Below are 26,617 nucleotides of genomic sequence, written 5' to 3' on the forward strand. Positions count from 1 at the left end.
CTGTGTCTGTGTGTGCGTCTCCTCATAGCCTACATTTAGTTCATCCAAAGAAGTCTTGTTGCATTGATATGGACAGTCAGCGAGCCATCTTCAAACTGATTATCTTTGATCGACTGTAAATCGTGCTGAAATATTTCAGGTAAAAGACAACAACACACCAACGATCTATTCACGAAAACCCTTTGTTATTTTATTTTTGCAACATACATCTTGATCTACGACTGAAGCATTCATTCTGAGTCCTTGGTTTATATCTGAAGGATGGCAAAAGGTGTGCATTATAAATGTCAACCGAAAAGTTGCATGGATGAATTAATGCAGGCCTACACACACACACTCCTGTAAGTCGTATATTGCGGTTACACACGCGCGCGCGCGCGCGCGTTGGAACAAACACCACAAATCATATTACACAAGTTGTGGAAACAGGCTGCAGACCACACATACTATCAAAGTATGGAGCGGTGGCCTCGTCGTAATCGCTCGATCAGGAAACAACTGTCCTCGGGTTTGAATCCCATGTGCGGACCGGGATTTTACCACACTCTCTTCACTAGACCTTGAGTGGTGGTCTTGGGGGCTGATCATTCGGATGAGAAGATTAACCTAAGTCCCGTGTGCAGAATATGCACTCAGCGCACGTAAAAAAAACACCCCAGGGCAAAAAAGGGTTATTCCTGCAAGAATTATGTAAACAAATGAAGAAAAAAAAGCCCACTGTGATAGTGTAACAAACACACTGGCAGACAGGAAAAACTGAAAGAAAAAGGTGGCGTTGCACTGTGGCAAAGCACTCTGCCCGGAAAGAGCAGCTCTATGTTCACACAGAGAAATCTCTCGTCACTGACGAAAAGTAATACAATATAACACAATACAAGACAATACTATATATACAACACAATACAAGACACACACAGTTGGCCTTACCCTTTGTTCATCTGCCTGGCCCTTTCCGCTAGCTCGATCATCTGTGACAGGGAGAAACCGTCATTGGTGACGTTATGGTGGCAGGACACCCCCCTCTCTCTCTCCCCCTCTGTTCCATCTGCCGGTGCATGTGTCACAAACACTATCCTTTCCCCACCCCGACCCACCACCATGCCCACCCCCCTTCCAGAATCACCCCCCACCCATCCTCTCCTCCCTCACACCCCATGCACTCAACGCCAACTCACGTCGCCGGAAATGAGTTGATGCTTGAAGGTCCTCCAGGTCGTACAAGTCGCCAATCAATCGACACATGTGCAACTCACGCTACCCTTCCCCACCCCCACCCGTATAGATCTACCCTTCTCCCATTCCCAGTCATCCCTCCTACCATCCTCTCACACGACACTCCTACTAAAGCTCTACTCCAGGTTGTACCAGACGGTAAATGCAAGGCAACACACACTAACCTTCCCCTGACGCCACCCCCCCCCCCCCGCCCCCACAAACCAAACCTCCTCCCCACCCCCACCCTTCCTTTGCCCCCAACCCTCCCTGCACTCAACTCAACTCAGCTCACATTCTACTGTTGACTCTTAAAGCACTGTTCCAGTTCGTACATGTCTACCACACCAGACGGGGCATTGAAGGCCACACACACTCTCATTCCCCAAAGCCACCCCAGCCCCCAACAACAAACCCTTCCCCTCTCCACTCACCAACACTCCTTCGCCCCCAACCCTCCCTTCACTCTTCTAAACTCACGTCGTACTGTTGAAGCACTGTTCCAGGTCGTACTTGTCTCCCACACCAGACGACGCATGCAAGGCCACACACACTCTCCTCCCCCCCACACCCCCACCATTCCTTCGCCTCCAACCCCCCAATCCTCCCTGCACTCTGTACTGCTCAACTCACGCCGTGCTGCAGAAGAGCTGCTTCGGGTCGTACTTGTCTCCAACATCAAACGACGCAGGTAAGGCCACGCACACAATCCTTCTCCGACGACATCCCATCTACCCAACAACTCCCCCCTTCCTTCACCCCCCCCCCCTCACCAGCCCTCCCTGCTCTCTGCTCAACTCACGTCGTACTGCTGCCGCTTGAAGCGCTGCTCCAGGTCGTACTTGTCGCCCACCAGGCGACGCATGTGCTCGTACAGCTCGCGCGCCTTCTCCAGCAGCTTGGTGCTGTCCATGCCGTCGATGTTGAGGGGCTGGATCCGCTGTGCCAGGATGGCCTGCTTCTCCTCCTCCAGCTGCTCCTTGGACTTTTGCAGCTCCTCCTTGCTCATCACGCTGTCCAGCTGGTGGGGGAGGAGAGGTTTGGGGGGTGGGGGAGGAAGGAATGACAGCACGTACTTCACGTTTGAGGTGGTTCGCTGGGTTTGGGATGGTGTGTGTGTGTGTGTGCGTGTGTGTGTGTTGTGTGTGTATGTTGTGTGTGTGGTTGGTGTTGTGTCTCGTGTGTGTGTGTGTGTGTGTGTGTGTGTGTGTGTGTGTGTGTGTTTTATACGTGTGTGTGTGTGTGTGTGTGTGTGTGTGTGTGTTTTATACGTGTGTGTGTGTGTGTGTGTGTGTGTGTGTGTGTGTGTGTGTGTGTGTGTGTGTGTGTGTGTGTGTGTGTGTGTGTGTGCGTGTGTGTGTGTTGGAGGGTGGGGGTTGTATGTGTCGTTCATATTTTACTCTTATGTATAAAATTACAGTACATTTTATCCTTAAGTATGAAACTGCAACATGATTTACCCCTCTCTATGAAACCGCAGCATCTTTTGCAGGCCTAAACTTTGTATAAAATGCAGCATGTTTTGGTCGTGAATAGAATAATTACACACTGACTTTACTCTTATGTTTAAAACTACAGCAAGTTTTAACCTTATGTATAAAACTGTAGCACGTTTTAACCTTATGTATAAAACTTCAGCAAGTTTTAACCTTATGTATAAAACTGCAGCAGGTTTTAACCTTATGTATAAAACTGCAGCACGTTTTAACCCTATGTATAAAACTGTAGCACGTTTTAACCTTCTGTATAAAAAACTGCAGCACGTTTTAACCTTATGTATAAAACTGCAGCACGTTTTAACCTTATGTATAAAACTGCAGCAAGTTTTAACCTTATGTATAAAACTGTAGCACGTTTTAACCTTATGTATGAAACTGCAGCACGTTTTAACCTTATGTATAAACCTGCAGCGCGTTTTAACCTTATGTATAAAACTGCAGCACGTTTTAACCTTATGTATAAAACTGTAGCACGTTTTAACCTTATGTATGAAAATGTAGCAAGTTTTAACCTTATGTATAAAACTGCAGCAAGTTTTATCCTTATGTATGAAACTGTAGCACGTTTTAACCTTATGTATAAAACTGCAACAAGTTTTGACCTTATGTATAAAACTGCAGCGTTTTCAATCCCCACATTATGTAAAACTGCAGCATGGTTCACCCTAATAAAAGTGCAGTATATTTCACACTTACGTACACATCTGCAGAACGTTTTACCATTACAAATAAAACTGCTACATGTTTTATCCTTATATCCATGAAGCTGCAGCATGATTTCGTCATGTATAAAACTAGACCATGCTTTCCTCTTATGTGCAAAACATAGAAATGACATGAAACCAGCACATGTTTTACTCTTATGTTAACATCTCCATCCCGTGAAACTACTGCATGTCCTACTTTACGTATTAAGTGCTGCATGTTTTTTTGGTTTTTTTTACTCTCACGTATAAACCACTAATTATGTTCGCTTGTGTGTGTGTGTGTGTGTGTGTGTGTGTGTGTGTGTGTGTGTGTGTGTGTGTGTGTGTGTGTGTGCGCAACTGTTCGTTTCGACCGCACCAAAAGCTGCTGGAATGTTTAAGTGCACAGTTCAAAACTATTACCAGTTTGGACACTTTGTATAAATCTGCAGCACATTTTGATTCTCATGTATCTATGTAGGAACTGCGTATCCCGATCACCTTGCATAAAATCACTGCACAGTTTATTTCTGTATTTTACAAAACGAATTGCTGAGCATTCAAACTTTTGTGTAATTCCTGTCTCAATGAACACAGCGATGAATGTAATGTATCAACCTTTCACTCAGTGGAGAAAATCTACTTCACTTTGCTTGGATTGAAACACAATGAGGTCTTCCACAATTCGTAAGTTAGCCTGAAATGTTGGTCATCAATTGTAACATTTTTGAATGTTAAAACTGCCCCCGCCCCACCCCCGAAAAAAAAGTACTGGCATTTTAACATGATTATCAGAACTTCAATTAATCTTTATTTTACACAAACATGTTGTGTGAAATGGAGGTTCTGATTCATCTCCAATTCTCCTGTTTGTGATTCTAGTTTTGTTCATAAAAAAGATTGTTATGAATTATCTAACTTACGCACGCACGCGCGCACGGCACATACACACATATGCACACACATATACCCCCCACACATACGCACGCGCGCTCGCGCAAACACACACAGAAACGCGCGTGCGCGCACATTTGTTTGCTTTCTCGCTGTGAGTTGTTCGGCAACCGGAGATAACATTATTGTGTGTTGCATGCACCACACATTTCTAGTAAAAGTTAATACTTTAACCACTCATAAAAAGAAGAAGAAAAAAAAACAAAAAAAAAAAAAAACCGCGCTCAATCAGCTTCAGGAAAGTTACAAACAATAGATACATGCTTCAAAAAATGGTGAAAACCATTGCTATGTTAGGCATCAGACTTGTATTAACTTGTATTAAAGGGTGAGGGGATTATAAGAAACACACACATACACACACGCACACGCACAGACACGCACACGCTCACACACACACACACGCACACACACACGCACACGCACACACACAAAAAAGTGTCTCACAAGACTCACAAACGTGTGGTCCATGGTCATTCAACCAGTGCAAAGTGTGGGAAGGAAAACAAAAAACAAGGGCAGTAAAGGGAGGGAGATGGGGTTCAGCAAGGGTTTCAGCACGACACTGGCTGGGCAGTGAGTCCAAACAGAACAGGAATACAGGTTCAGGAGTGCATGCTTTCGTGCCTTCGTCAGTTTACAACAGCGCTGTTTTTGGTTACAATGAGAAAATAAAAGTTTGGAACTCAACGTGCATTCTCAGTCCTGAAATAAGTATGAGCATCATTATTCTGGTACAGGACAGTATAATTTAGAAACGTGGCCCAAATCTTAAACAACTGTCGTTACTGAGCTGTTGTTTGCGTAGGCTTTGGTTCCTACATCGTTTTAACAGAAACTTCTGGATGAAAAGCCTGCCCATACAGTATAGCACAGTCATTTCTTTAAAATATGGTTCCTTCCTATTCCTGAACAAAACATTCTATCGCAGGTCTGAATGAACCAATCAGTGAAGAATCTCCATAAAGAAGAAATCAACACCACAGAGCACACACACACACACACACACACACACACACACACACACACACACACACACACACACACACTCTCTCTCTCTCTCTCTCTCTCTGTGAAGCAAAGAAAACAAAAACAAGCTCAATCTCTTTTGTGAATTAACTCCTTGTGAGTACGACAAAAACGAAAAGAAAATAAAGGCCAACATTCATAAGTGATCTCTTTTAGAATAAAAGTGAATACAGACCACGTTTAGTTCAGTTATATAACTACATGAGAAAAATCTAAAAGCTAAAAAACAACAACGAAAAACGGATCCAACTATAAAGCATAAAAAAACAAGAACAGAAATAACTATTTCCCCAGAAGAACGAATTCAGAATGAAACAATTCTCACCTGGAATCAACACGAATGACCAGGACAGACCAACGTGCCGGAGCATTTCCACAGGACATTCACACATGACGGTCTGAACAGTTTACATTTTGCTCCAGTCCAAACAGGAGGAACAGAAAAACAAACATATAGCTAAACCCACGATGACAAGACTGCATTCTGGCAATAACGTGTCGGAGTTCAGCCGTTGCATAGTTCGTGTATTTTGGTCTGTGTGTTTATAAACTATTCTGGTGATTTTATATAAAAGTAATGGAAGTCTGAGAACTAAATCATCACCACATTCCAGAAGTTTTTAGTTGGATTTTTTTTTTAACCATATCTCGTCTATGGATATCTGTTGAACTGGTTTCGTCGATAACAAATTCAAAATCAGTATAACCACTAATACAAATACCATAATTAAAATTCATCTGATGGCTGATTTTTAAAAATCCTGTAATGCAGTATTACAGAAAAGTCACTTCCGAGATTTTGTTTCAGGAAAGAAAAAGTGTGGGTTAAGTCAAGCAGCACGGTTTCAATGTCATGAATTAGCGCAGTGTGATTGGTCAGTGAAGTGTGGTTACACGTTGCACGAATTCAGTTTCGATTAGTTCCACCCTTGGGCGAAAAGGAAACTACACATCTACTTTAGTAGTGCTTCATTATCATTTGTTGGATATACATGTTCATTCAAAACCATTTAGAAAGTGAATAAATGGCCATGATTATTGAACAGAAATAAGCTGGTTGTCCGTGGTGTTGCTACAACATTTACACGTCCAGTCTTTGGGGGATTACTTTTTCTTTCGACACGACTTCTTTCAACGTCTGCAAATTTGTACATGAATCAATTATCCAAATCCAAAATACGTCAAAATCATTTCTCAAAACTTCTGTTCCATGCAGAAGTTTTCGCATTTAACTAAAAACATTACAAGGTTTATCTCCTAAAAACGAAGAATAAAATGAAACGGCAAAAGCACACAGAAGATTCACCTGAACTGATTTATTTCATTCTGTCAATATCAAAGTCTTTGAAAACAACTTGTGTGTGCATTGTTGTCTTTTTCATGCGAATTGAATTAACTATACCTCAGAAACAGGAGCAGCTTGGTAGTGTCTTCTTTTTCAGCTGTATCAAAATAGATATTTCTTTTTATTCCACTGCTCTCATCTGATCCGAGGTTCCATGTTCCCCCAAAGAATGTACTGTTAGAATTTAGCAGAAGATGATAAAAAAATACCAGGCAGAGTACAGAAGTTCAACTTATCTGAAATTTCAAATGGTACCAAAAATATAGGAGAAATCATTAGAGAGCTGAAAGTTCATACAACTGTATCTAATCAACAAATGGAAAATAAACAATATAAAAACACGTTCACAAACAAATAATTTATATTCCATACATGTATAAAACAATTTTTACAGTACGTGACAACATTTCAGAACACGTCAACACACTTTTTTTCCTGGGGTAAAAAAAAAGAGAAAAATAAAGTAAAGAACTGAAACAAACTGAACCACTCATTCACATAAAACATGAAAACAACTGCAGTATTGACACACATACAGTACTAATGAATCAACCGGAAGCTTGGTCACAAAGGGAGCTATCATTGCATACATCTCAGAGAAAAAGCACAACCAGACGATGTCATATGCCCTACATGCAATGTTCCTTTGAAAAAGACCAGTGACACCTTCATAAAACTAGTGTTTTCAAAATCGAGAGGGAAACAAAAAAATGAATAAAACAGGAGGAATTATTGGAATTTAGAAGCGTTTTTTTTGTTTGTTGTTGTTGTTGTGTGTGTGTGTGTGTGTGTGTGTGTGTGTGTGTGTGTGTGTGTGTGTGTGTGTTTAAATACGAGCTTTATATGGAAAATACTTTTGATGCAGAGAAGCATGTCATTTGAAAAGAGAAATGTCAGACTGGGAGACGTCATTAAACACTTTCCTTTACCCATCAGTTTTTCATATGGGGCACTGACAATGACTATGTGCATAACACCACAAAAAATGAACATGGTAACTTTACAGCTGTGCAAACATAACATGAATAGAAAACTAGAATAAATCCACACTGATAAATAAATCAGCTTGATAAAAATACTGATAACAATTACACAAAACCACGACGTTTGACAGTTAGCTTGTGTTTTGTTTTTCGTTTTAGAATTGCTAAAATTGGAAAAGTTTTCAAAAATATCCAACCTAATATGTGCTTCAGTCTGCTGAAAATACTACTTAAAAATGTTCAGCACTTTGTATAACTGGTTTATATTTGATTGAAAACACGCAGAGAAAACCTCTTTCAATGATTCAAATAAATCATTAGCTTACATTTACGAAGTATGCTATGTCTGTTTCAACGTTTCTACAATCGAATAACTCTTATGTATAAAAACAATCCATCTGCTTAAATTAGTGACATATGTGTATTTTCAACGTTTCTAAAATCGAAAGATTATTTCAAGGATACGAATAAACGTTTTGATTGTAATTCTTACACATGCCTGCTTTGAACGTTTCTAAAATGTCCTTGTTCAGGCACGAAGATGTCTGAACGGCAACGGAGCTAAAGCACTAATCGTGATACATCATTCACATCGAAAACTCGGACAGCTTACCACTGATAGTATATATGTGTTTAGAATATGGATATCATAACATAAATCAATCATATTTATCCATGTAAACCAAGGGTAAAAAAAAAACACACACAAAAAAACAAGCAAGAGCCTACATAATGGGTTTCTGACCTGACTGCCATTGGGCCAATGTCACTGATCGTGGGCACTAACTCTAAGCCGCACACACTGAGGACAGGACTACCTTACTCACCCCTGCCTTTTCAGCGTCACTGCGCTTGGTGATGACGAAGTTAGGGCCCTTTTTCTTCAGCCGTTCCTCCGCCTCCCTCTTCTTGCGTTCCCGCTCCTCCTTCTTCCGTTGTTCTTCCTCAGCCTTCTTCCTTCGTCTCTCTTCCTGGACAACCCACATGACTGCTTCAATCATCCCACAAGACATGACTGTTTAAATCGTCCCACCAAACATGACTGTTTCAACCGTCCCACCAAACATGACTGCTTCAATCATCCCACAAGACATGACTGTTTGAATCGTCCCAACAAACATGACTGCTTCAGACTGTTTCAATCGTCCCACCAAACATGACTGTTTCAAACGCCCCACCAAACATGACTGCTTCAGACTGTTTCAAACGTCCCACCAAACATGACTGTTGGACATGACTGTTTCAATCGTCCCACCAAACATGACTGTTTCAAACGCCCCACCAAACATGACTGCTTCAGACTGTTTCAAACGTCCCACCAAACATGACTGTTGGACATGACTGTTTCAATCGTCCCACCAAACATGACTGTTTCAAACGCCCCACCAAACATGACTGCTTCAGACTGTTTCAAACGTCCCACCAAACATGACTGTTGGACATGACTGTTTCAATCGTCCCACCAAACATGACTGTTTCAAACGTCCCACCAAACATGACTGCTTCAGACTGTTTCAAACGTCCCACCAAACATGACTGCTTCAGACTGTTTCAAACGTCCCACCAAACATGACTGTTTCAAACGTCCCACCAAACATGACTGCTTCAGACTGTTTCAAACGTCCCACCAAACATGACTGCTTCAGACTGTTTCAAACGTCCCACCAAACATGACTTTTTCAAACGTCCCACCAAACATGACTGCTTCAAACTGTTTCAAACGTCCCACCAAACATGACTGTTTCAAACGTCCCACCAAACATGACTGCTTCAATCGTCCCACCAAACATGACTGTTTCAAACGTCCCACCAAACATGACTGTTTCAAACGTCCCACCAAACATGACTGCTTCAATCGTCCCACCAAACATGACTGTTTCAAACGTCCCACCAAACATGACTGTTTCAAACTGTTTCAAACGTCCCACCAAACATGACTGTTTCAAACTGTTTCAAACGTCCCACCAAACATGACTGCTTCAATCGTCCCACCAAACATGACTGCTTCAAACTGTTTCAAACATCCCACCAAACATGACTGTTTCAAACGTCCCACCAAACATGACTGCTTCAATCGTCCCAACAACATGACTGCTTCAACCGTCCCACCAAACATGACTGTTTCAAACGTCCCACCAAACATGACTGCTTCAGACTGTTTCAAACGTCCCACCAAACATGACTGTTTCAAACGTCCCACCAAACATGACTGTTTCAAACGTCCCACCAAACATGACTGCTTCAATCGTCCCACCAAACATGACTGCTTCAAACTGTTTCAAACGTCCCACCAAACATGACTGTTTCAAACGTCCCACCAAACATGACTGCTTCAATCGTCCCAACAACATGACTGCTTCAACCGTCCCACCAAACATGACTGCTTCAATCGTCCCAACAACATGACTGCTTCAACCGTCCCACCAAACATGACTGCTTCAACCGTCCCAACAACATGACTGCTTCAACCGTCCCAACAAACATGACTGTTTCAACCGCCCCACCAAACATGACTGCTTCAACCGTCCTGTCACAAGCACATCATCTGCTTGAGACAGCGCTGTCACTGTGACTCGCTGGTTTTGAGCGTGGAATTAATTGTATTTAGAGAACGGAGCAATGTGCATGTCCCTGTGTACATCCGAGTGCGTTAATTTGCATACCTCACGGACACAATCGTTTGAATATTCTTTACCACACTAGCACTATGATTTGATTTTGTTTACAGAGGAGGGAAAAAAAAAGAAAAGAAATGGTCGAACGAAGAATTCATCTTCCAAGTTTGTTTTACACGATGCAGTGTAGACACAACAACGATTCTGTATCAACTGAGGCTTCAGTGAAGTCTAGTCATCTATCCCACCACACAGTTGTCTTTTCTTGTTTGTCACGATGCTACCTGAAATAGGACGACCAAGAACTGAATATGCTACCATTACACAGTTGAGTGACAGCTGTTGTTCACAATCCCTTGCTTTATCACAATGGGCTTTCCCACAGTCAACCCTTTCTTACAACGGGCGTTGTCAAAATCCCACGTTTTCTAACAACGGACTTTCTTGCAATCCCACGCTTTTTCTCATAATCGGCTCTAACACAATATTTTTCTCAAAATTCCACGCTTTCTTAGAATGGGCTGTCTTACAATCCCACACTTTCTCACGACAGGCTTTCTCGCAGTCTAAAAATTTCTCACGCATTGCGAGAAAGCGTGGTCATTTTCCCACACCTCCTGACAATGTGTGAAAAAGCATAGGTTTGTGAGAAAGCATGGGTGACACACGGCCATTCTAAATGCCCAAAGAAGAAAGCTGCAGGACTTCCATTTTGAAACTTGTCACACAGATAAATAAGTAGACAGGTATATAGAGACAGACAGAGGCGTGCACACACGCACGCACGCATACACACACAGACATGCACACACACACTCACACACGCACACAAACTCACACGCACACGCACTCACACACACAAACACGCACACAGCCACATATGCACACACACACACACACACACACACACACCACAATCATCATTATTATTTATTATTATATTATCATCATCTTTAACTTCGTAAACAGGCAAGGAAAGATGAACAAATCTTATATCACTTCATGTGGATACACATTAAATGAAACTGGACACACACACACGAAGCGAAAAAACAACAACACACAACTGAAGAGGGAAGAATGGAACCTCACATCCTCTGCCTTTCTTCTGGCCTCCTCTTGGGCCCTGAGCTCCGCAAGCTTCTTCTCCTCCTCCTCCCTCTCTTTAGCACGCTGGATCTGTCACACACACACACACACACACACACACACACACACACACACACACCACAAACATCATCATTATCATCATCTCTAACATCGTAAACAACCAAGGAAAGATTAAGAAAGAAAGAAAGAACAAGCACTAGTTGTAACTTTTAAGTACTGAATATTTCTGGTGTAGCAGCTCGGAAAAGAGCAGGATTGAAACCGAGGTTTGAAAATTACTGTGCCGATTTAATTTAATTGCTGAATACTTGACATTCTTTTCCACGGCTTTGGTCTGGGTTTTGTTGTTGTTGTTGTTGTTGCTTGTTTGTTTTCTTCTGACATTTAAATTTTTTTTCCAAGTTCTTGGGTTGGGAGGAAAAAGTAAAGAGAGAGAAGCCCTGCAAGTGTGTGTGTGTGTGTGTGTGTGTGTGTGTGTGTGTGTGTGTGTGTGTGTGTGCACGCGCGCGCGCGCACATATATGCGCGTGCATGCATATAGGCTTCAAGAAACCCACACAAACATCAAAGCACATAAAGATGGCCTCCCTCATTGCCGTTTTCTGTTCCCTCACTGGACGTGGAACAACAACATCAGCAGATAAAACCAACAGCAACAACAAGAACAATATCATCAGAAGCACTACGCTAGCAAAACAATAACAAGGAAACGGGGAACTGGCACTGGTGCACGCCATTTCCGCGAGGCACACACACACACACACACACACACGCACACACACACACACACATAAATCTATCTATCTATCTATCTATCTACACACACACACACACACACATATATATATATATATATATATATATATATATATATATAGAGAGAGAGAGAGAGAGAGAGAGAGAGAAGGATGTAAACACGAATAAAATGCAAGGCCTGCCAGTTATACCACTGAATATCATCTTGTCAAATTTACTCCCTGTTTTAAGATTTCTTTTTTTTCCTTTCTTTTTTTAAAGATTAATCTGTTTTGTATAGCTTTGGTAAAAAAGAAAATTACACATCACCGTTCAGTTCTTTTTTTTTTTTTTTAATTGCAGCTTAATAAAAAAAAAGCCCGAATTTGCATTAAATAAAGTGGTGTGTGTGTGTGTGTGTGTGTGTGTGTGTGTGTGCGTGCGTGTGCGCGCGGGTGTGTGTGTACGTGTGTGTGCGCGCGTATGCGTGTGTGTGCGCGCGTGTGCGTGCGTGTATGCGTGTGTGTGTGTGTGTGTGTGTGGCGACGAACTCTTTTCTCTCTCAGGGCGGCGATTTCAGCAGCTTCCTTCTCGCGCTCATCTCGCCTCGATTCTTCGTACTCCGCCATCTCCTCTTTCTGCTTCTCCTGTTTGGCGCGCTGCCGTTCCTGCACACAGTGACGTCACTTTCAGCACCCACACGTCAGCAAGCAACGGTCAAAAAGATTCCAGCGTTTCATTTTCGCAATAAGGACGACATAGTCTTTGTGAAGCACTGTTTGTGTGCAGATATCATGATAATAACCACTTCTTATTCAGTTCCTCGGATATCGATCAAATCAAATCAAATCAGGCTGCTAATCATATAACTCAGTAGACCAGAACGGTGCTGTATTTGGGCTCAAAACCCGCCAGATCTTAAAACCAGTCAAAGAAACCAAACCATAACACAATGTGAAAAGGTCAGATGAAAAAACGCCACAAAGACCAAACAAACCATGTCTTGTTCAGTCAACGTAATTTCTAAATCAGATAAAAACTGGTTATTTCCCCCGGGAACTGAAAAAAAAAAAGTATCCGGGAGAACATTCTGGGAGCAGGGTCTTCGTGGTGGTATTTATGAAATGTTTTTGTCTGATATTATGCAGATCCCAAAGCAGATGTTGTTTGATACTGAAAGGCTGGTTGTGAGGAACACACCATCAGATATCGATCCATTGATATTATGACTGGTGATAACTGATTGATACAAATGCCGCGAATTCGACTGCAAATGAGAAAGCAACACCCCAAATGATACAAGAAAGTGATAAGAATATCTTTGATTCAAGACGTTATGCTAAGTCTCTGACAGTTTTGATTTGAACATTTGCCAGGGTGTGTATCGCTAAGCTTCTGGCATCAGGCTGTATGGGGGTGGGGTGGGGGAGGGGGTCACACGCAGAGAAACAGACAGAGAGAGAGAGAGAGAGAGAGAGAGAGCTTACCTCTATGGCTCGCTTGGCCTCATCGCTCCCTGCAGCAGCCCTGAAAGCAGATTGTTTTCGCGTCAGCCCATCAAATTTGTTTACACTGTCTATAGCCCCCTTCTCTCCCCTAACCCCTTTCTTTCCCCCTTTCGGTCAACACCCCCATCCCCCACCCCAACTCTTCCTCCCCCCCCCACCCCCCAATAAACAAAGCAAAACAACAACAACAACACACACACACACACACACACACACAGAAACCGCCACAAAAAGTGTCGACTTATAATTTTGGTGGAGATATTTCATCTCCGCCACCTGACCCCCACCACCCTCCATCCTCCGCCTCCTCTTTGATCACAATATTTTTAATATTCACGAAAAAGGGGACGTTTCAGATGTAAAACAACAACAACAACAAAAAGCTGTGAACACCCAGCTATGCCCCCCCCCCCCCCCCTCCCAACACCCCCCCCCCCCCTCCCCCTTTCACACCGTGAACTGTTGGCACGACTGGTGGGAGGTAAATGAGCCCATGCAGGCTCTCTGACATCTGAAGCAACGGCAGACTGGGAACGCCTTGCTTAATGGACTGGGTTCACAACAAGTTGAGCGCCACTTGGGAACTGGCACACAGTCTTCTTCTTTGGGGGAAATTATGGTGAAAAGATGGCTGAGTTCTCAGCAAAAAGAAAAACAGCGGTGTATACAACAAGAGAAATGAGCGCCACTCAAATAACCAGATGAGATTTCTTGCACGTATAGTTCCTTTATACACACACACACACACACACAATGGAAAACCACAGCCGTCGTTTAAAACAGCCACTGAATAACTGTCAAGTTTTCGCTGAAACAATGGTTTTTCAATCGTATTTTCAAGTAGTTCATGGTGTGAGTGTGCCTAGAATAATTTTGTGTATTCATTGAGAGCCCAGTGGTACACCTTAAAGCAGACTGCGTGATTTAAATCAATACCCGAGTCTTTTAAAAAGAACCCCCATAAAAACATACTTGTTTGTGGTCCTTATCTTTATTGTGTGAAGTTTGAAGCCAGTGAATTCATAAACAAGTTTAGGTTAAAAAATGTTTTTATTTTATAAGCTTATAAAATCTAAATGGTTTTCGACTGGTTAATTACAAAAGAAGTTAAACATGTTCCTTTATCAGCAAGCATGCGCACAAAAAAGACTCAAAAATATTGTCAGTAGTTATGGAGGTTAATAAAACCGAGAAAACATTTCTGTCACGATTTTAAATGGAAAATGCCATTGAAATTAAATTTTCAGGGTGTTTGTAAACACGTGTGTGTGTGTGTGGCGCAAGTGGGAGGCGGTTTGCATACTTGAAGAGAGAGCGAGAGTGCATTAATGCATGTGTGTGTGTGTGTGTGTGTGTGTGTGTGTGTGTGTGTGTGTGTGTGTGTGTGTGTGTGTGTGTGTGTGTGTGTGTGTGTGTGTGTCCAAACATGTTAGTTGTAACACAGAACAGCCAGCACAGAAGAAACAGTGATCTACTGATTAGATAAAAAGAAGAAGATTTATCATCTGAAAAATTGAGGAAAAAAAAGAACAAACACCACCAATAACAACAAACGTTGATAGATGACTTTGTAGTAAACAAAAACATATATATATATACACACACCAAAGATGAAAAATAATACCAAGAAGCCAAATAATATTCAGAAAAGAACAACCAAGTGTATTTTGCAAACATAAAAATTCACACCCAAAAGACACTGGAGATAAATTCCAAATAAATTCAAGATAAAAGCTCAGAAGCATTCTTATAGCAAAAACAATAAAAAAAAGAAACAAAAACCCACCCAAACTCACACATACATACACACAAGAAAAGTAAAAACTCTAGCAAGAAGCACACAAAAAATGTAGCCAATATAGAAAAAAAGAGAGAAAATTAATATGCTTGACATCACAATGACACACCGAGACGAAATCAGATACGCTATGAGCCACTCCAAAAACGATCAGTTCGCAAGAAACAAACAAAAAACTCCTCAACAAAGCAAGCGGTCACGACTGACGTTACGCTGCAAGCACTGTGCACAAGAACTAAAGACAGAAGCACCGATAAAATCTCCGTTGACATATCAAAGAAAGGAAACGCGTCCAAATAATATTATGGAAAACAGACCGAAAATCCGTTGTCTTTTTTCCGGGCAAAAGATGACAGAAAAAATTAATACAGCCTACAATCCTGATTAATTTTTGATGACCTGTATCTTTTTAACCACCAGCTATCTTTTTAACTATCACATATGTTTATAATCTTTATATATATATACATATGTTTTATCATCAATCATCCAATACGTTTTCAATCATCTTTTATCTTTTCAATTGTCATCATCTTTACCATCACTGAAAATGTTTTTGCCAGTCATCGTTTACGTATGTTATCTCTCCCCCAATTTTTTTAATATATTTTTTTTCTTGTCAAGTGAATGCATGTTTATAACCATCCTGTATGTGTTTTCAATCATTTTATCTTTCCATTAAATTTTATCTTTCATTTTTTCAATGACACGGCTACGTTTTCGATTACCATTTATATTGACAACCATTGTTTTTATTAAATTTTATATTTATTCGTCTTATATCTTTACGGTAATTCTTCCGCTTTGTCATCCAGTAACATTTCATTCAGTCACCATTCATCTTGAAATAACACGGGCCTCTGTATTCTTCATCCATTCCTTAATCATTTCCAGAGCACGCTGTTCTGCTGAATACAGTGCTTCAGAGCAGTACAGATGTATTAAATGAACAATTGGAAAATAAAAAAATGAAGGGATGTATTCAGACTGAGGAGTCTGAATTTGGAAGCAACGTTTGTTTCGTTTAAAAAAAAAAAAGGAATGGGATATGTTGAAAGCGAGAGCCTGTGTATCCTCTGCTTTATTTTAAAGCAAAGAGATGTCTTGAAAAAGGAGAAAATTTACAGGTTCTTCATCGTGTGTGTGTGTGTGTGTGTGTGTGTGTGTGTGTGTGTGTGTGTGTGTGTGTGTGTGTGTGCGTGTGTTTGTGTGTTAAACACAAAATGATCCTGAAATAAAATGGAAGAATAGCTTTCATTATCAATACGAGCGTTTCATTATATATCGCTACTTTTCGAAGTTAAAAAAAAAAAAAAGGGTGGGGGAGAGTGCGCATAACTTTTACAGCATTTACATGTTTTGCATTCACATAGTAAAAGCTTTTTAGCCGTGCTGAATACAAACATAGCAACAGACACTCCTATCTTCCTATGCAAACCGGTGTTTTGGAAACTAGGAAAATAACGTCAGCCCTCGGTATCAAGTGTCTTTCTAAAGCAAACAGGAGAAAGGAGCGATAAGATGCTTTGTTTCACAACATAGACAACATCCTGCCGCGGGTCCATCATGCCACATGCAGAAAAATCCACCAAAGACAGACTGGGAGAGAAAGGGGTTGGGAGTTGGAGGGAGGGCTCGGGGGGTTGGGGGGATGGGCACTACTTTAAACTCATGCACTGTCAGTTATCTCATGGGCGCTCTCACGCCCTTATTATCAGGGCAGTGTGTGTGTGTGTGTGTGTGTGTGTGTGTGTGTGTGTGTGGTGCCTTGGTGCATCACTGCAGAAGCACGCATCATCGGGCATAACCACCACTGACCATGTCCACCCCCACCCACACCCCCTGTACATAACGTGTCTGTCACTGAGGTCCACTCACCGCGCCCTAGAAAACATGGCCTTGGCCTTGTGGATGGTGCTGAACAAAACTGTCCGATTTCAGGTCAGGGCAGGATAAATTATAATCAAATGAAACCGAATTCTGTCTTAAGTCAAAAGTAGATGCCAAGAGAGAGAGAGAGAGAGAGAGAGAGAGAGAGGGAGGGAGGGGCAGACAGAGGGAGTGAGTGAGAGAGTGAGATGGAGTGAGAGAGGGGAGGGGAGGCAGTGAGTGAGTGGCAGAGAGAGAGGCAGAGAGAGACAGAGACAGAGACAGATAGAGACAGAGAGGTTGGGATGGAAAAGATGGGACTGGGGCATAGGTATGAAGAAAGGAGTGACTCATGAAAGAGTTGAAATAAGGACATATCTTTACTAGTCACTCTGAAATCATCAAAGATTAAAAATGATTTGTACCGATGATTATAATTACGTTGGCAAAAAAGCAAGAAAGAGGGGGAAAAAAGACCGTACCGATTTCATGTTTACCTCAATTAGTCTGATAATTAGATCAACGGTAAAGATTTATCGAATTTAAATAGTGAATCACGAACAAATCCTAAAGCCTGTATGGTCATCATTGGCTCAAGCAACCCTGTGATCCGTGTCACGTTGAATGAGAGAGGAGGAGAGAGGAGAGAGAGGTGGGGAGAGATAGGAAGAAAGAGAGAGAGAGAGAGAGGTGGGGTGGGGTGGGGCGTGGGGGTGTGGTGGGGCGGTGTGGGGGGGTGGGAGTTGAACACCACCGGCCGAAGTGACATGGTAGGGCTGCGCGGAGTATAATCTGGCGGTGTTCTGAAGGCGGCCTGATATCTAACGGCATTTTTCGTACAACGGGCACTACGGGCTACAGCACAGTGACTCAGGGAGGGAGGGGAAATGTGTGTGTGTTGGTTGGGGGGTGGAGGGGGGCGGGTGAGGGAGGGGGACAGAACCAAACCTGGCTCAGTGTGACAGACAGTTAGGACACTTGGCAGGAGGCTGATCAATGTCCATCATCACACGGTGAGCAGCTACAGACGTCTGAATGGTGCAGCGAGCAGTGACACACAGCACGGCTATGCACAACGAACTGTTTCATATATCAGACTTGTATCGTCGTGTGTCTTATAAACCTTGATGTTTCATGACGTGTAAGTATTCTATTCTACTCTGCATTCACCGAGAAACACTCACACCCTGTTCTCCATCAATATTGGACACCACACACCGGAACCATTAACCCTCTCTCTGTTTTCATAGCGGGTGAGTGGCCTCTACTCTCTCTCTCTCTGTCTTCAAAGGGGGTGTGGGGCCTCTACTATCTCTCTGTGTCTTCAAAGGGGGTGTGGGGCCTCTACTATCTCTCTGTGTCTTCAAAGCGGGTGTGTGGCTTCTACTCTCTCTGTGTGTGTCTTCAAAGCGGGTGAGTGGCCTCTACTATCTCTCTGTGTCTTCAAAGCAGGCGTGTGGCTTCTGCTCTCTCTCTCTCTCTGTGTCTTCAAAGCGGGTGAGTGGCCTCTACTCTTTCTCTGTGTCTTCAAAGCGGGTGTGTGGCCTCCACCCTCTCTGTGTCTTCAAAGCGGGTGTGTGTGGCCTCCACCCTCTCTGTGTCTTCAAAGCGGGTGTGTGGCCTCTACTATCTCTCTGTGTCTTCAAAGCAGGCTTGTGGCTTCTACTCTCTCTCTCTCTCTGTGTCTTCAAAGCGGGTGAGTGGCCTCTACTCTCTGTGTCTTCAAATCGGGTGTGTGGCCTCCACCCTCTCTGTGTCTTCAAAGCGGGTGTGTGGCCTCCACCCTCTCTGTGTCTTCAAATCGGGTGTGTGGCCTCCACCCTCTCTGTGTCTTCAAAGCGCGTGTGTGGCCTCCACCCTCTCTGTGTCTTCAAAGCGCGTGTGTGGCCTCCACCCTCTCTGTGTCTTCAAAGCGGGTGTGTGGCCTCCACTCTATCTGTGTCGCTTGTTAGTTTAATCAGTTGATTCTAGTCACAGCTATATCGACCAGACACAATGTATCGATCAAAATGTTCTGAAAGAAGCCACACTGCAGGACTGGAAACAGAATCCAGTATCCCCTTCATTCGTGGCGGTTTTCAGAAACGACAGCCTAAAAGTGGCTACGGGGAAAAAGACTCAGAAAAAGTGACACTGGGAGAAAGGGGCCACTGCATGTCCGGTGTGTGGTGTCCTAAATTAAGTCCAGGCACAATGCAGTGTGCTCTGGGTCAGGCAGGCAGACATCAGGCAGGCAGGCAGGCAGGCATCGAAAAGGGGTGAGGAAACTTACTGCCTTTCTTGGGCAAACCTGCGTAATGGCGTACACATGGAGGATTAGTAAACGGGTGGTGGCATGTATACATTGAGACACATACTATGAATGTTATATAACACAGAGGTTTGTACTGATACATTGTCTACGTTACAACCACAACATCCAGTTCATATTTCTTTTTGATAACAAATTACCATTAATTCATTTATTGATGGCTCTTCAACTGTAAGCATGCTTTTACCGGGTTTCTCTTCCCAACCACAGAAACCCGTCAGAGGAGCTACACTCAAGCACGCTACTGATTCAAAGATAATTCAACACAGTCATTTCATGATGACGTATTGATCTAACAACAATGTTTTTCTCTCTCAAGTGTTGTCGAGAATCATGCATCAAATCATAGAGATTATTGAACCAGCAAATCTGGTATATTAGCAGAAATCAAACTATAAATTTATAAATCCAAGCATTTAATAACAAATACTTTTTTTTTTTCTCCAAATGGTAAATTGAAATACTGCAGGCAAACAAAACTGGAGCGGTGTTAGAGACTATGGCAACAATCAGTAAACGAAACCACTGATTTTAAGGCGTCAACACTGAGGTTACGACAGCAAAACTGCGAGTGTAAATCAAGCCATGAAAGAAAAAAAAAAGAATCGAAATTATACATTACATGTATACCATGACATTTTCCACTAAGCATTACGCAAGTATTACAGCCAAACGATACATGCTCGTATACCACAAAAGAAGATATATCACAAATAAATCGCAACTGATAAGAATTTTCAAACGCCAATATGGAAGTATACACAGTGTATATACTGCACAATATGCACGTCAAGAAGGATTTAAGCACATACACACAGACGCACACACAGACCCACAGACCCCTTCCCCACCTCACCCCCACCCGAACATTCGCATTCACAGACAATAAGGACACGCCGTTGCGACAGTTTTGTTTCCAACAGGGAAGCATAGACAACAGGAATGTCACACATAAGAAGTACATCACAGAGAAAATTTCCCAGCATCAGCAACGTCAGACAGGAATATGGGGGTACACACGGCACACAAACATCACAACAGTGCGACATTGCACAGACAACAGACACAGGCTACACGCTCCAGAGAAACATACTTCTTCTTCGTTCGTGAGATGTAACTCCCACGTTCACTCGTATGTACACGGGTGGGCTTTTACGTGTTTGATTTTCTGCTTTCGTATACATACGAAGGGGGTTCAGGCACTAGCAGGTCTGCACACAGACCTGCACATATGTTGATCTAGGAGATCGGAAAAATCTCCACCCTTTAACCACCAGGCGCCGCTACCGAGATTCGAACCCGGGACCCTCAGATTGAAAGTTCAACCCTTTAATCACTAGGCTATTGCGCCCGTTAAACATAACTCAAGACGACAGCGCTGCCATACTAACAACACTGATCCACAATCACCGGGAATGCTTTTCCATGGACATGTCTTAGACAACAGGTATGTTATAAAAGGAAGCTGTTTGCAGACAATACAAAGGAAGATTACAGACAATACAAAGGAAGATGTCAGACAATACAAAGGAAGATGTCAGACAATACAAAGGAAGATGTTTACAGACAATACAAACCCGACTCCAGCTCAGCGTGGCATGATACCCTTCCGCTCTACGAGAGAGAGAGAGAGAGAGAGAGAGAGAGAGAGAGAGAGAATAACAGACATAAATCTGAAATTTTGTACTGTACAAACACGCTGACAGAAAACAAACAAAGTCAGGTTTCAACTTAAAATGACACCTCTGTGTGTTGTTCATCTCCATCAACACATTGTCCAACACCGTCTCATTGCACTGGGCGACACAGGCACAAAACGTATCAGTGGACCATTTATTTTGAGATAAATCAAACTCGATTAATAAAACCCCCCACAAAATCCCTCCCCCCCCAAAAAAAACAAAAACAAAAAACAACAAAAAACAATCCCAAACAAACAAAAAATTACTAAACCACTGTGCACTGCAGACACACACGCAGTTTCAAACATTTGATATCATGGCTGATAAATACACAAACAACAACAACAAATAAATAAATAATTGAATGATTAAATGAATAAATAAATACATGCATAATTTCAGTGCAGATATGATCACAGGATAAAAGAAATGAAAGAAAGAAAGGAAAAAGAAAGGTTTCAGTGTCGAAAAAGTGCAAGAGGCAACCAACAGTGATGGCGACTAAAGTAACAGCGTACTGCGTACACTCATCCTGTCGGCACTGGGACTGCATCAGTCACAGATAAAGAGATAAAGTCGCTGGGTACGGGTCGGGGGTTGTGAGTCTGTTTCTCTGTGCCTCTGTAGCAGCACGGGCTTGAAATCGTGGGCCTTTGTCATACTTAGAACAAAAGCTAATGCACTTGTTTGTAACTTCAAACCTCCCGCCCCCCAGCCCCTCAATCACAGCCCATGCCTTTCTTCTTCTTCTAAATTAATGAATTTATTTTTTATGATTTCAATTTCTTGGTGTTACGAGGTTTCGGTTCAGGTCTCGACTTGATGAGTGTACAATGAACGCCGTTGCTAAATGAAAACAACTACTCGCCAACAAAAACTCCCAATTTTTCAACAGAGAATGAACTGCACACCCCATGGCCTACCGATCTAGCATCGATGGTCGAACACCATGACATATTCCGACCCCACCCCCACCCCCCTACTCCTCTCCCTCACCCAGGCAGCTGTACTTCACTAACGTCCCGACACACAATGGCGCAACCTCCCGCTGCGAGGCACACGACAAAAGCGTATGATAACAGGCTAGTAGGCAGGTTGTCACAACAGAAACAGTATCTGTGGTGCCAGATTAGAACTTAAACGATCTCAGTTACTTTTACGCAGAGAACTCTGTCATGTCCTTAAACATAGAGATCGCTACAAGGAATACTCAATATTCTAAACTTACGGGCAAGAAACGTGGAAAGGTCTTACTCACTTGGCGAGTTCGAGTTAATCCCGTAACCGGACGAGGAACTGCAACGTACCCATCTTTAAGAGCAGCACGCTATACCCCTCTCACTCACTGGAAACGTTTTTCTCAGCTACTGTTTGGGAATTTTGTCGAAAAGGTGTATCACACAAATGAATTGGGACCTATGCTACTTCAACTTACGACAGACGGGGAATATGCAGCATCGTGCTTACACAACCTGGGAGCAGTGAACCCTCAACAGTTGCTAATGGGTATGGCTGTCCATGAAGGGCTGTCATCTCACTGAGATAAGACTGAGCTTACAGGTCAGGGTGTCAGTGAAGGGCTGTCACTAGAATAAGACAGAGCTTACAAGTCAGGATGTCAGTGAAGGGCTGTCACTGGCATAAGACAGACCTTACAGGTCAGGATGTCAGTGAAGGGCTGTCACTGGCATAAGATAGACCTTACAAGTCAGGATGTCAGTGAAGGGCTGTCACTGGCATAAGACAGAGCTTAGAAGTCAGGATGTCAGTGAAGAGCTGTCATTTCACTGGGATAAGACAGAACTTACAGGTCAGGGTGTCAGTGAAGGGCTGTCACTGGCATAAGACAGAGCTTACAAGTCAGGATGTCAGTGAAGGGCTGTCACTGGCATAAGACAGAGCTTAGAAGTCAGGATGTCAGTGAAGAGCTGTCATTTCACTGGGATAAGACAGAACTTACAGGTCAGGGTGTCAGTGAAGGGCTGTCACTGGCATAAGACAGCTTACAGGTCAGGGTGTCAGTGAAGGGCTGTCACTGGCATAAGACAGAGCTTACAAGTCAGGATGTCAGTGAAGAGCTGTCATTTCACTGGGATAAGACAGAGCTTACAGGTCAGGGTGTCAGTGAAGGGCTGTGACCTCACTGGGATAAGACTGAACTTACAGGTCAGGATGTCAGTGAAGGACTGTGACCTCACTGGGATAAGACTGAGCTTACAGGTCAGGATGTCAGCGAAGAGCTGTCACCTCACTGAGATCAGACAGAACTTAAAGGTCAGGATGTCAGTGAAGGGTTGTCACCTCGTTGAGATCAGACAGAACTTACAGGTCAGGATGTCAGTGAAGGGCTGTCACCTCACTGAGATCAGACAGAACTTACAGGTCAGGATGTCAGTGAAGGGCTGTCACCTCATTGAGATCAGACAGAACTTACAGGTCAGGATGTCAGTGAAGGGCTGTCACCTCACTGAGATCAGACAGAACTTACAGGTCAGGATGTCAGTGAAGGGCTGTCACCTCACTGAGATCAGAAAAAAAACCCTTACAGGTCAGGATGTCAGTGAAGGGCTGTCACCTCACTGGGATAAGACTGAGCTCACAGGTCAGGATGTCAGTAATCATGACCTATTTGGACTCCTCTCTCGCGGGACTGCATTACTTTAGATCAGAAAAATCAATACCACTGAAAAGTACATAAAAAGTATTCATTGCACTTCATAATCAAGCCACACGTAGGGATCATTCTATGTTCTTCCCTCAAACCAGGAAAAATTCTATGTTCCTCCCTCAAATCAGGAAAAATTCTATGTTCTTCCCTCAAACCAGGAAAAATTCTATGTTCTTCCCTCAAATCAGGAACTATTCTATGTTCTTTCCGCAAACCAGGAACTATTCTACGTTCTTTCCACAAAACAGGGATTATTTTATTATTCTTCCCATCAACCTGCTTTTATTCTGAAATTCTTCCCACAAACCATGTTCTAAATCAAACAGGGGTTATTCTGTACTTTCTACACGCCAGGGGATATCCTGTTCTTCCTACAGCCCATGGGTTATTCTATAATTCTTCCTGCAAATCAGGGATTATTTTATATACTTTCCATATATTCCATTTTCTTTTCACAAACCATGGATTATTCTGTAAATCTTTCCCACAAACCAGACTATTTTACAAATCTTCCCACACAGCAAGGAACTATCCTATATGTTTTCCACACACCAGACACATGACAATTCTCTATTGTTCTTTCCACACACGAGGAGCTATTCTACACCCAACTCACAGACAGGGAACACAACCACACCCACTTACTCTGCAGCGGAGGACTCTTGCTCTTGTGGTCGCTCTCTGTGTAATACAGTGCATCAGTGATGTTGGTTAGTGTAACAGACAATACAGTGCGTTGGGCAGTAAAACAGACCACACAGTATAACAGTATGTTGGTCAGTATGACAGACAATACAGTGTGTCAGTGTGTTAGTTAGTGTGACAAACACCATCCTCTGTTAAAGGAGGCCATATACATGCGATGTGAAAGTACACTGTCGTGTTGAGCAACAGGGCATGGCTAAGGTGAAGGAGATTGCAAATGTCTCTATAACGTTGTTCTTTTTACCACATTTAACCTTCCGTTTCACTTCTACATTTCTTTCACTTATTTCTCTGTTCATGTCTCACTTTTTGTCTGATAAACTGCAATGTTCTAATGGCATCAGAAAACTAGTTATGAAAGGCTTCACGCTGACAATATGAGCATTGTGATAACGAAGACCTTTTGAATGACCTTTAGGAAGGAAGGTGGTCACTGGACAACGTTACACAACTGCTGGAAACCAACATGCTACTTCAGCTCAGGCAAGGGCTTTATCAAGAACGACAAACACCAGAAGGAATCAGCTTGGCACAGTGACCATGATACATTCTTTCCAGATAACCACAGCCCGTTATAACACCCCCCTTCTGTGTGACCTTTGCCACGCCTTTACGTCATGGGCTTCCAGTGTTACTGTTGAACATCAGCACGGACACAAAGGTCATGGGATGACATCATGTAAGAAAACGGGGGTCAGGGCGTAAACAGTCACCTTCCGAGATGTCACAAATACCTGCCGTGCCATTGTTCTTATTAAAACAAACAAATGAAAACAACACAAGTACGTGACGGCAGCGAATCAAATGATAGCCTGTTGCTGACCAGCCCAGCCGACCTGATATGGGCCATACCAGCACTGGTCACCGTCACTTTCTAAAACCAGTTGATGAAAACTCAACAAAATGTTCAAAGGTAAATAACCAAAACAAAAACAAAATCAACCAACCAAAAAAAAAAACAAAAAAACAACAACATTCACACACGTCTAGCTCAGTTCATGTCAAATCTAAATCAATTGCTGGTATCGAGCGATGAAACTGCCCCTCATGGCCCTCCCTGTGACACGACCAATTGCTGGGAAATGCCAGATTCCGCGTTACTCTTGAGGAACCTCTGTCTCCTGTTCCTGGTGCTTGGTTCTTGGTAGGTGTGATGCCGGGAGACCTTTCTACTGATGAAGCTTCTCAAAGACAGATTCTACCTCCACAGAATAGTGTGAGCTTTAACTGGATTTTATGGGGTTTTCGTGATAGGTGTTAACAATTACGTTCTCAATGGACAAGGTTCAAGAGCGAAGATTTACATTTTTTTTTGGTCAACACAGCATAAAGCTTCAAATATCTCATGTGTCTATTCACAGGAGATGAAAATTTTCTGACAATGCGCTTTTGTTCAATAGCAAGTTTGGAACAAATGAAAGTACACTCTCATCACCATATGGAAAAGAAGACGAACAAACGAAGATTGTGTGTCTTACTCTTTTAAGAGAGAGAGAGAGAGAGAGAGAGAGAGAGAGAGAGAGAGACAGAGAGAGAGAGAGAAAGAGAGAGAGAGAGAGAGAGAGAGAGAGCCAAAAAGACAGACAGACAGACAGAAATATCAATGAAATAACAGTCTGATTCCAGTCAGCATGTTCTTCCCTTATATCACTACACACCTATTGGTTGTCAACAGTAACTGGGTGACACGCTCTCTTTCAGAAAAAACAACAACATCACCGTCTTTAAAAGTTATGATTCGTAAAAGAAAACTTTTTGCAAAACAACAAAAATAACCAGAAGAACAACAACAACAAAAACAGGAAAGACCCACAGCAAAACATTACAAAAACACCAGGAACACGAGAAAAATAAACATAGCAGCATTATTCACAACTGCAAGAAATTGACATTCAGCATTATCTTCATC

At 42.6% G+C, this 26,617-nt stretch overlaps 1 protein-coding gene across 21 annotated transcripts in view; it reads right to left on the bottom strand.

The window, feature by feature from the left end:
* Positions 1–26,617, bottom strand: part of LOC143286864 (uncharacterized) — a 66,005-nt gene that overhangs the window by 5,239 nt on the left and 34,149 nt on the right. For 10 of the 21 annotated variants that reach the window (XM_076594713.1, XM_076594720.1, XM_076594712.1 and 7 more), the window contains 8 exons: positions 24,649–24,684; positions 19,615–19,632; positions 13,655–13,694; positions 12,719–12,835; positions 11,416–11,502; positions 8,536–8,679; positions 2,015–2,233; positions 928–968 (listed from right to left, as the gene is read on the bottom strand). In XM_076594713.1, coding sequence (XP_076450828.1) covers positions 928–968; positions 2,015–2,233; positions 8,536–8,679; positions 11,416–11,502; positions 12,719–12,835; positions 13,655–13,694; positions 19,615–19,632; positions 24,649–24,684 — 702 coding nt within the window. The remainder of the gene's footprint in view (positions 1–927; positions 969–2,014; positions 2,234–8,535; positions 8,680–11,415; positions 11,503–12,718; positions 12,836–13,654; positions 13,695–19,614; positions 19,633–24,648; positions 24,685–26,617) is intronic. The other 11 variants (XM_076594732.1, XM_076594730.1, XM_076594727.1 and 8 more) reach the window with 3 other exon arrangements.

This window comes from Babylonia areolata, chromosome 10, assembly GCF_041734735.1.
Source record: "Babylonia areolata isolate BAREFJ2019XMU chromosome 10, ASM4173473v1, whole genome shotgun sequence".
NCBI classification, from domain to species: Eukaryota; Metazoa; Mollusca; class Gastropoda; order Neogastropoda; family Buccinidae; genus Babylonia; species Babylonia areolata.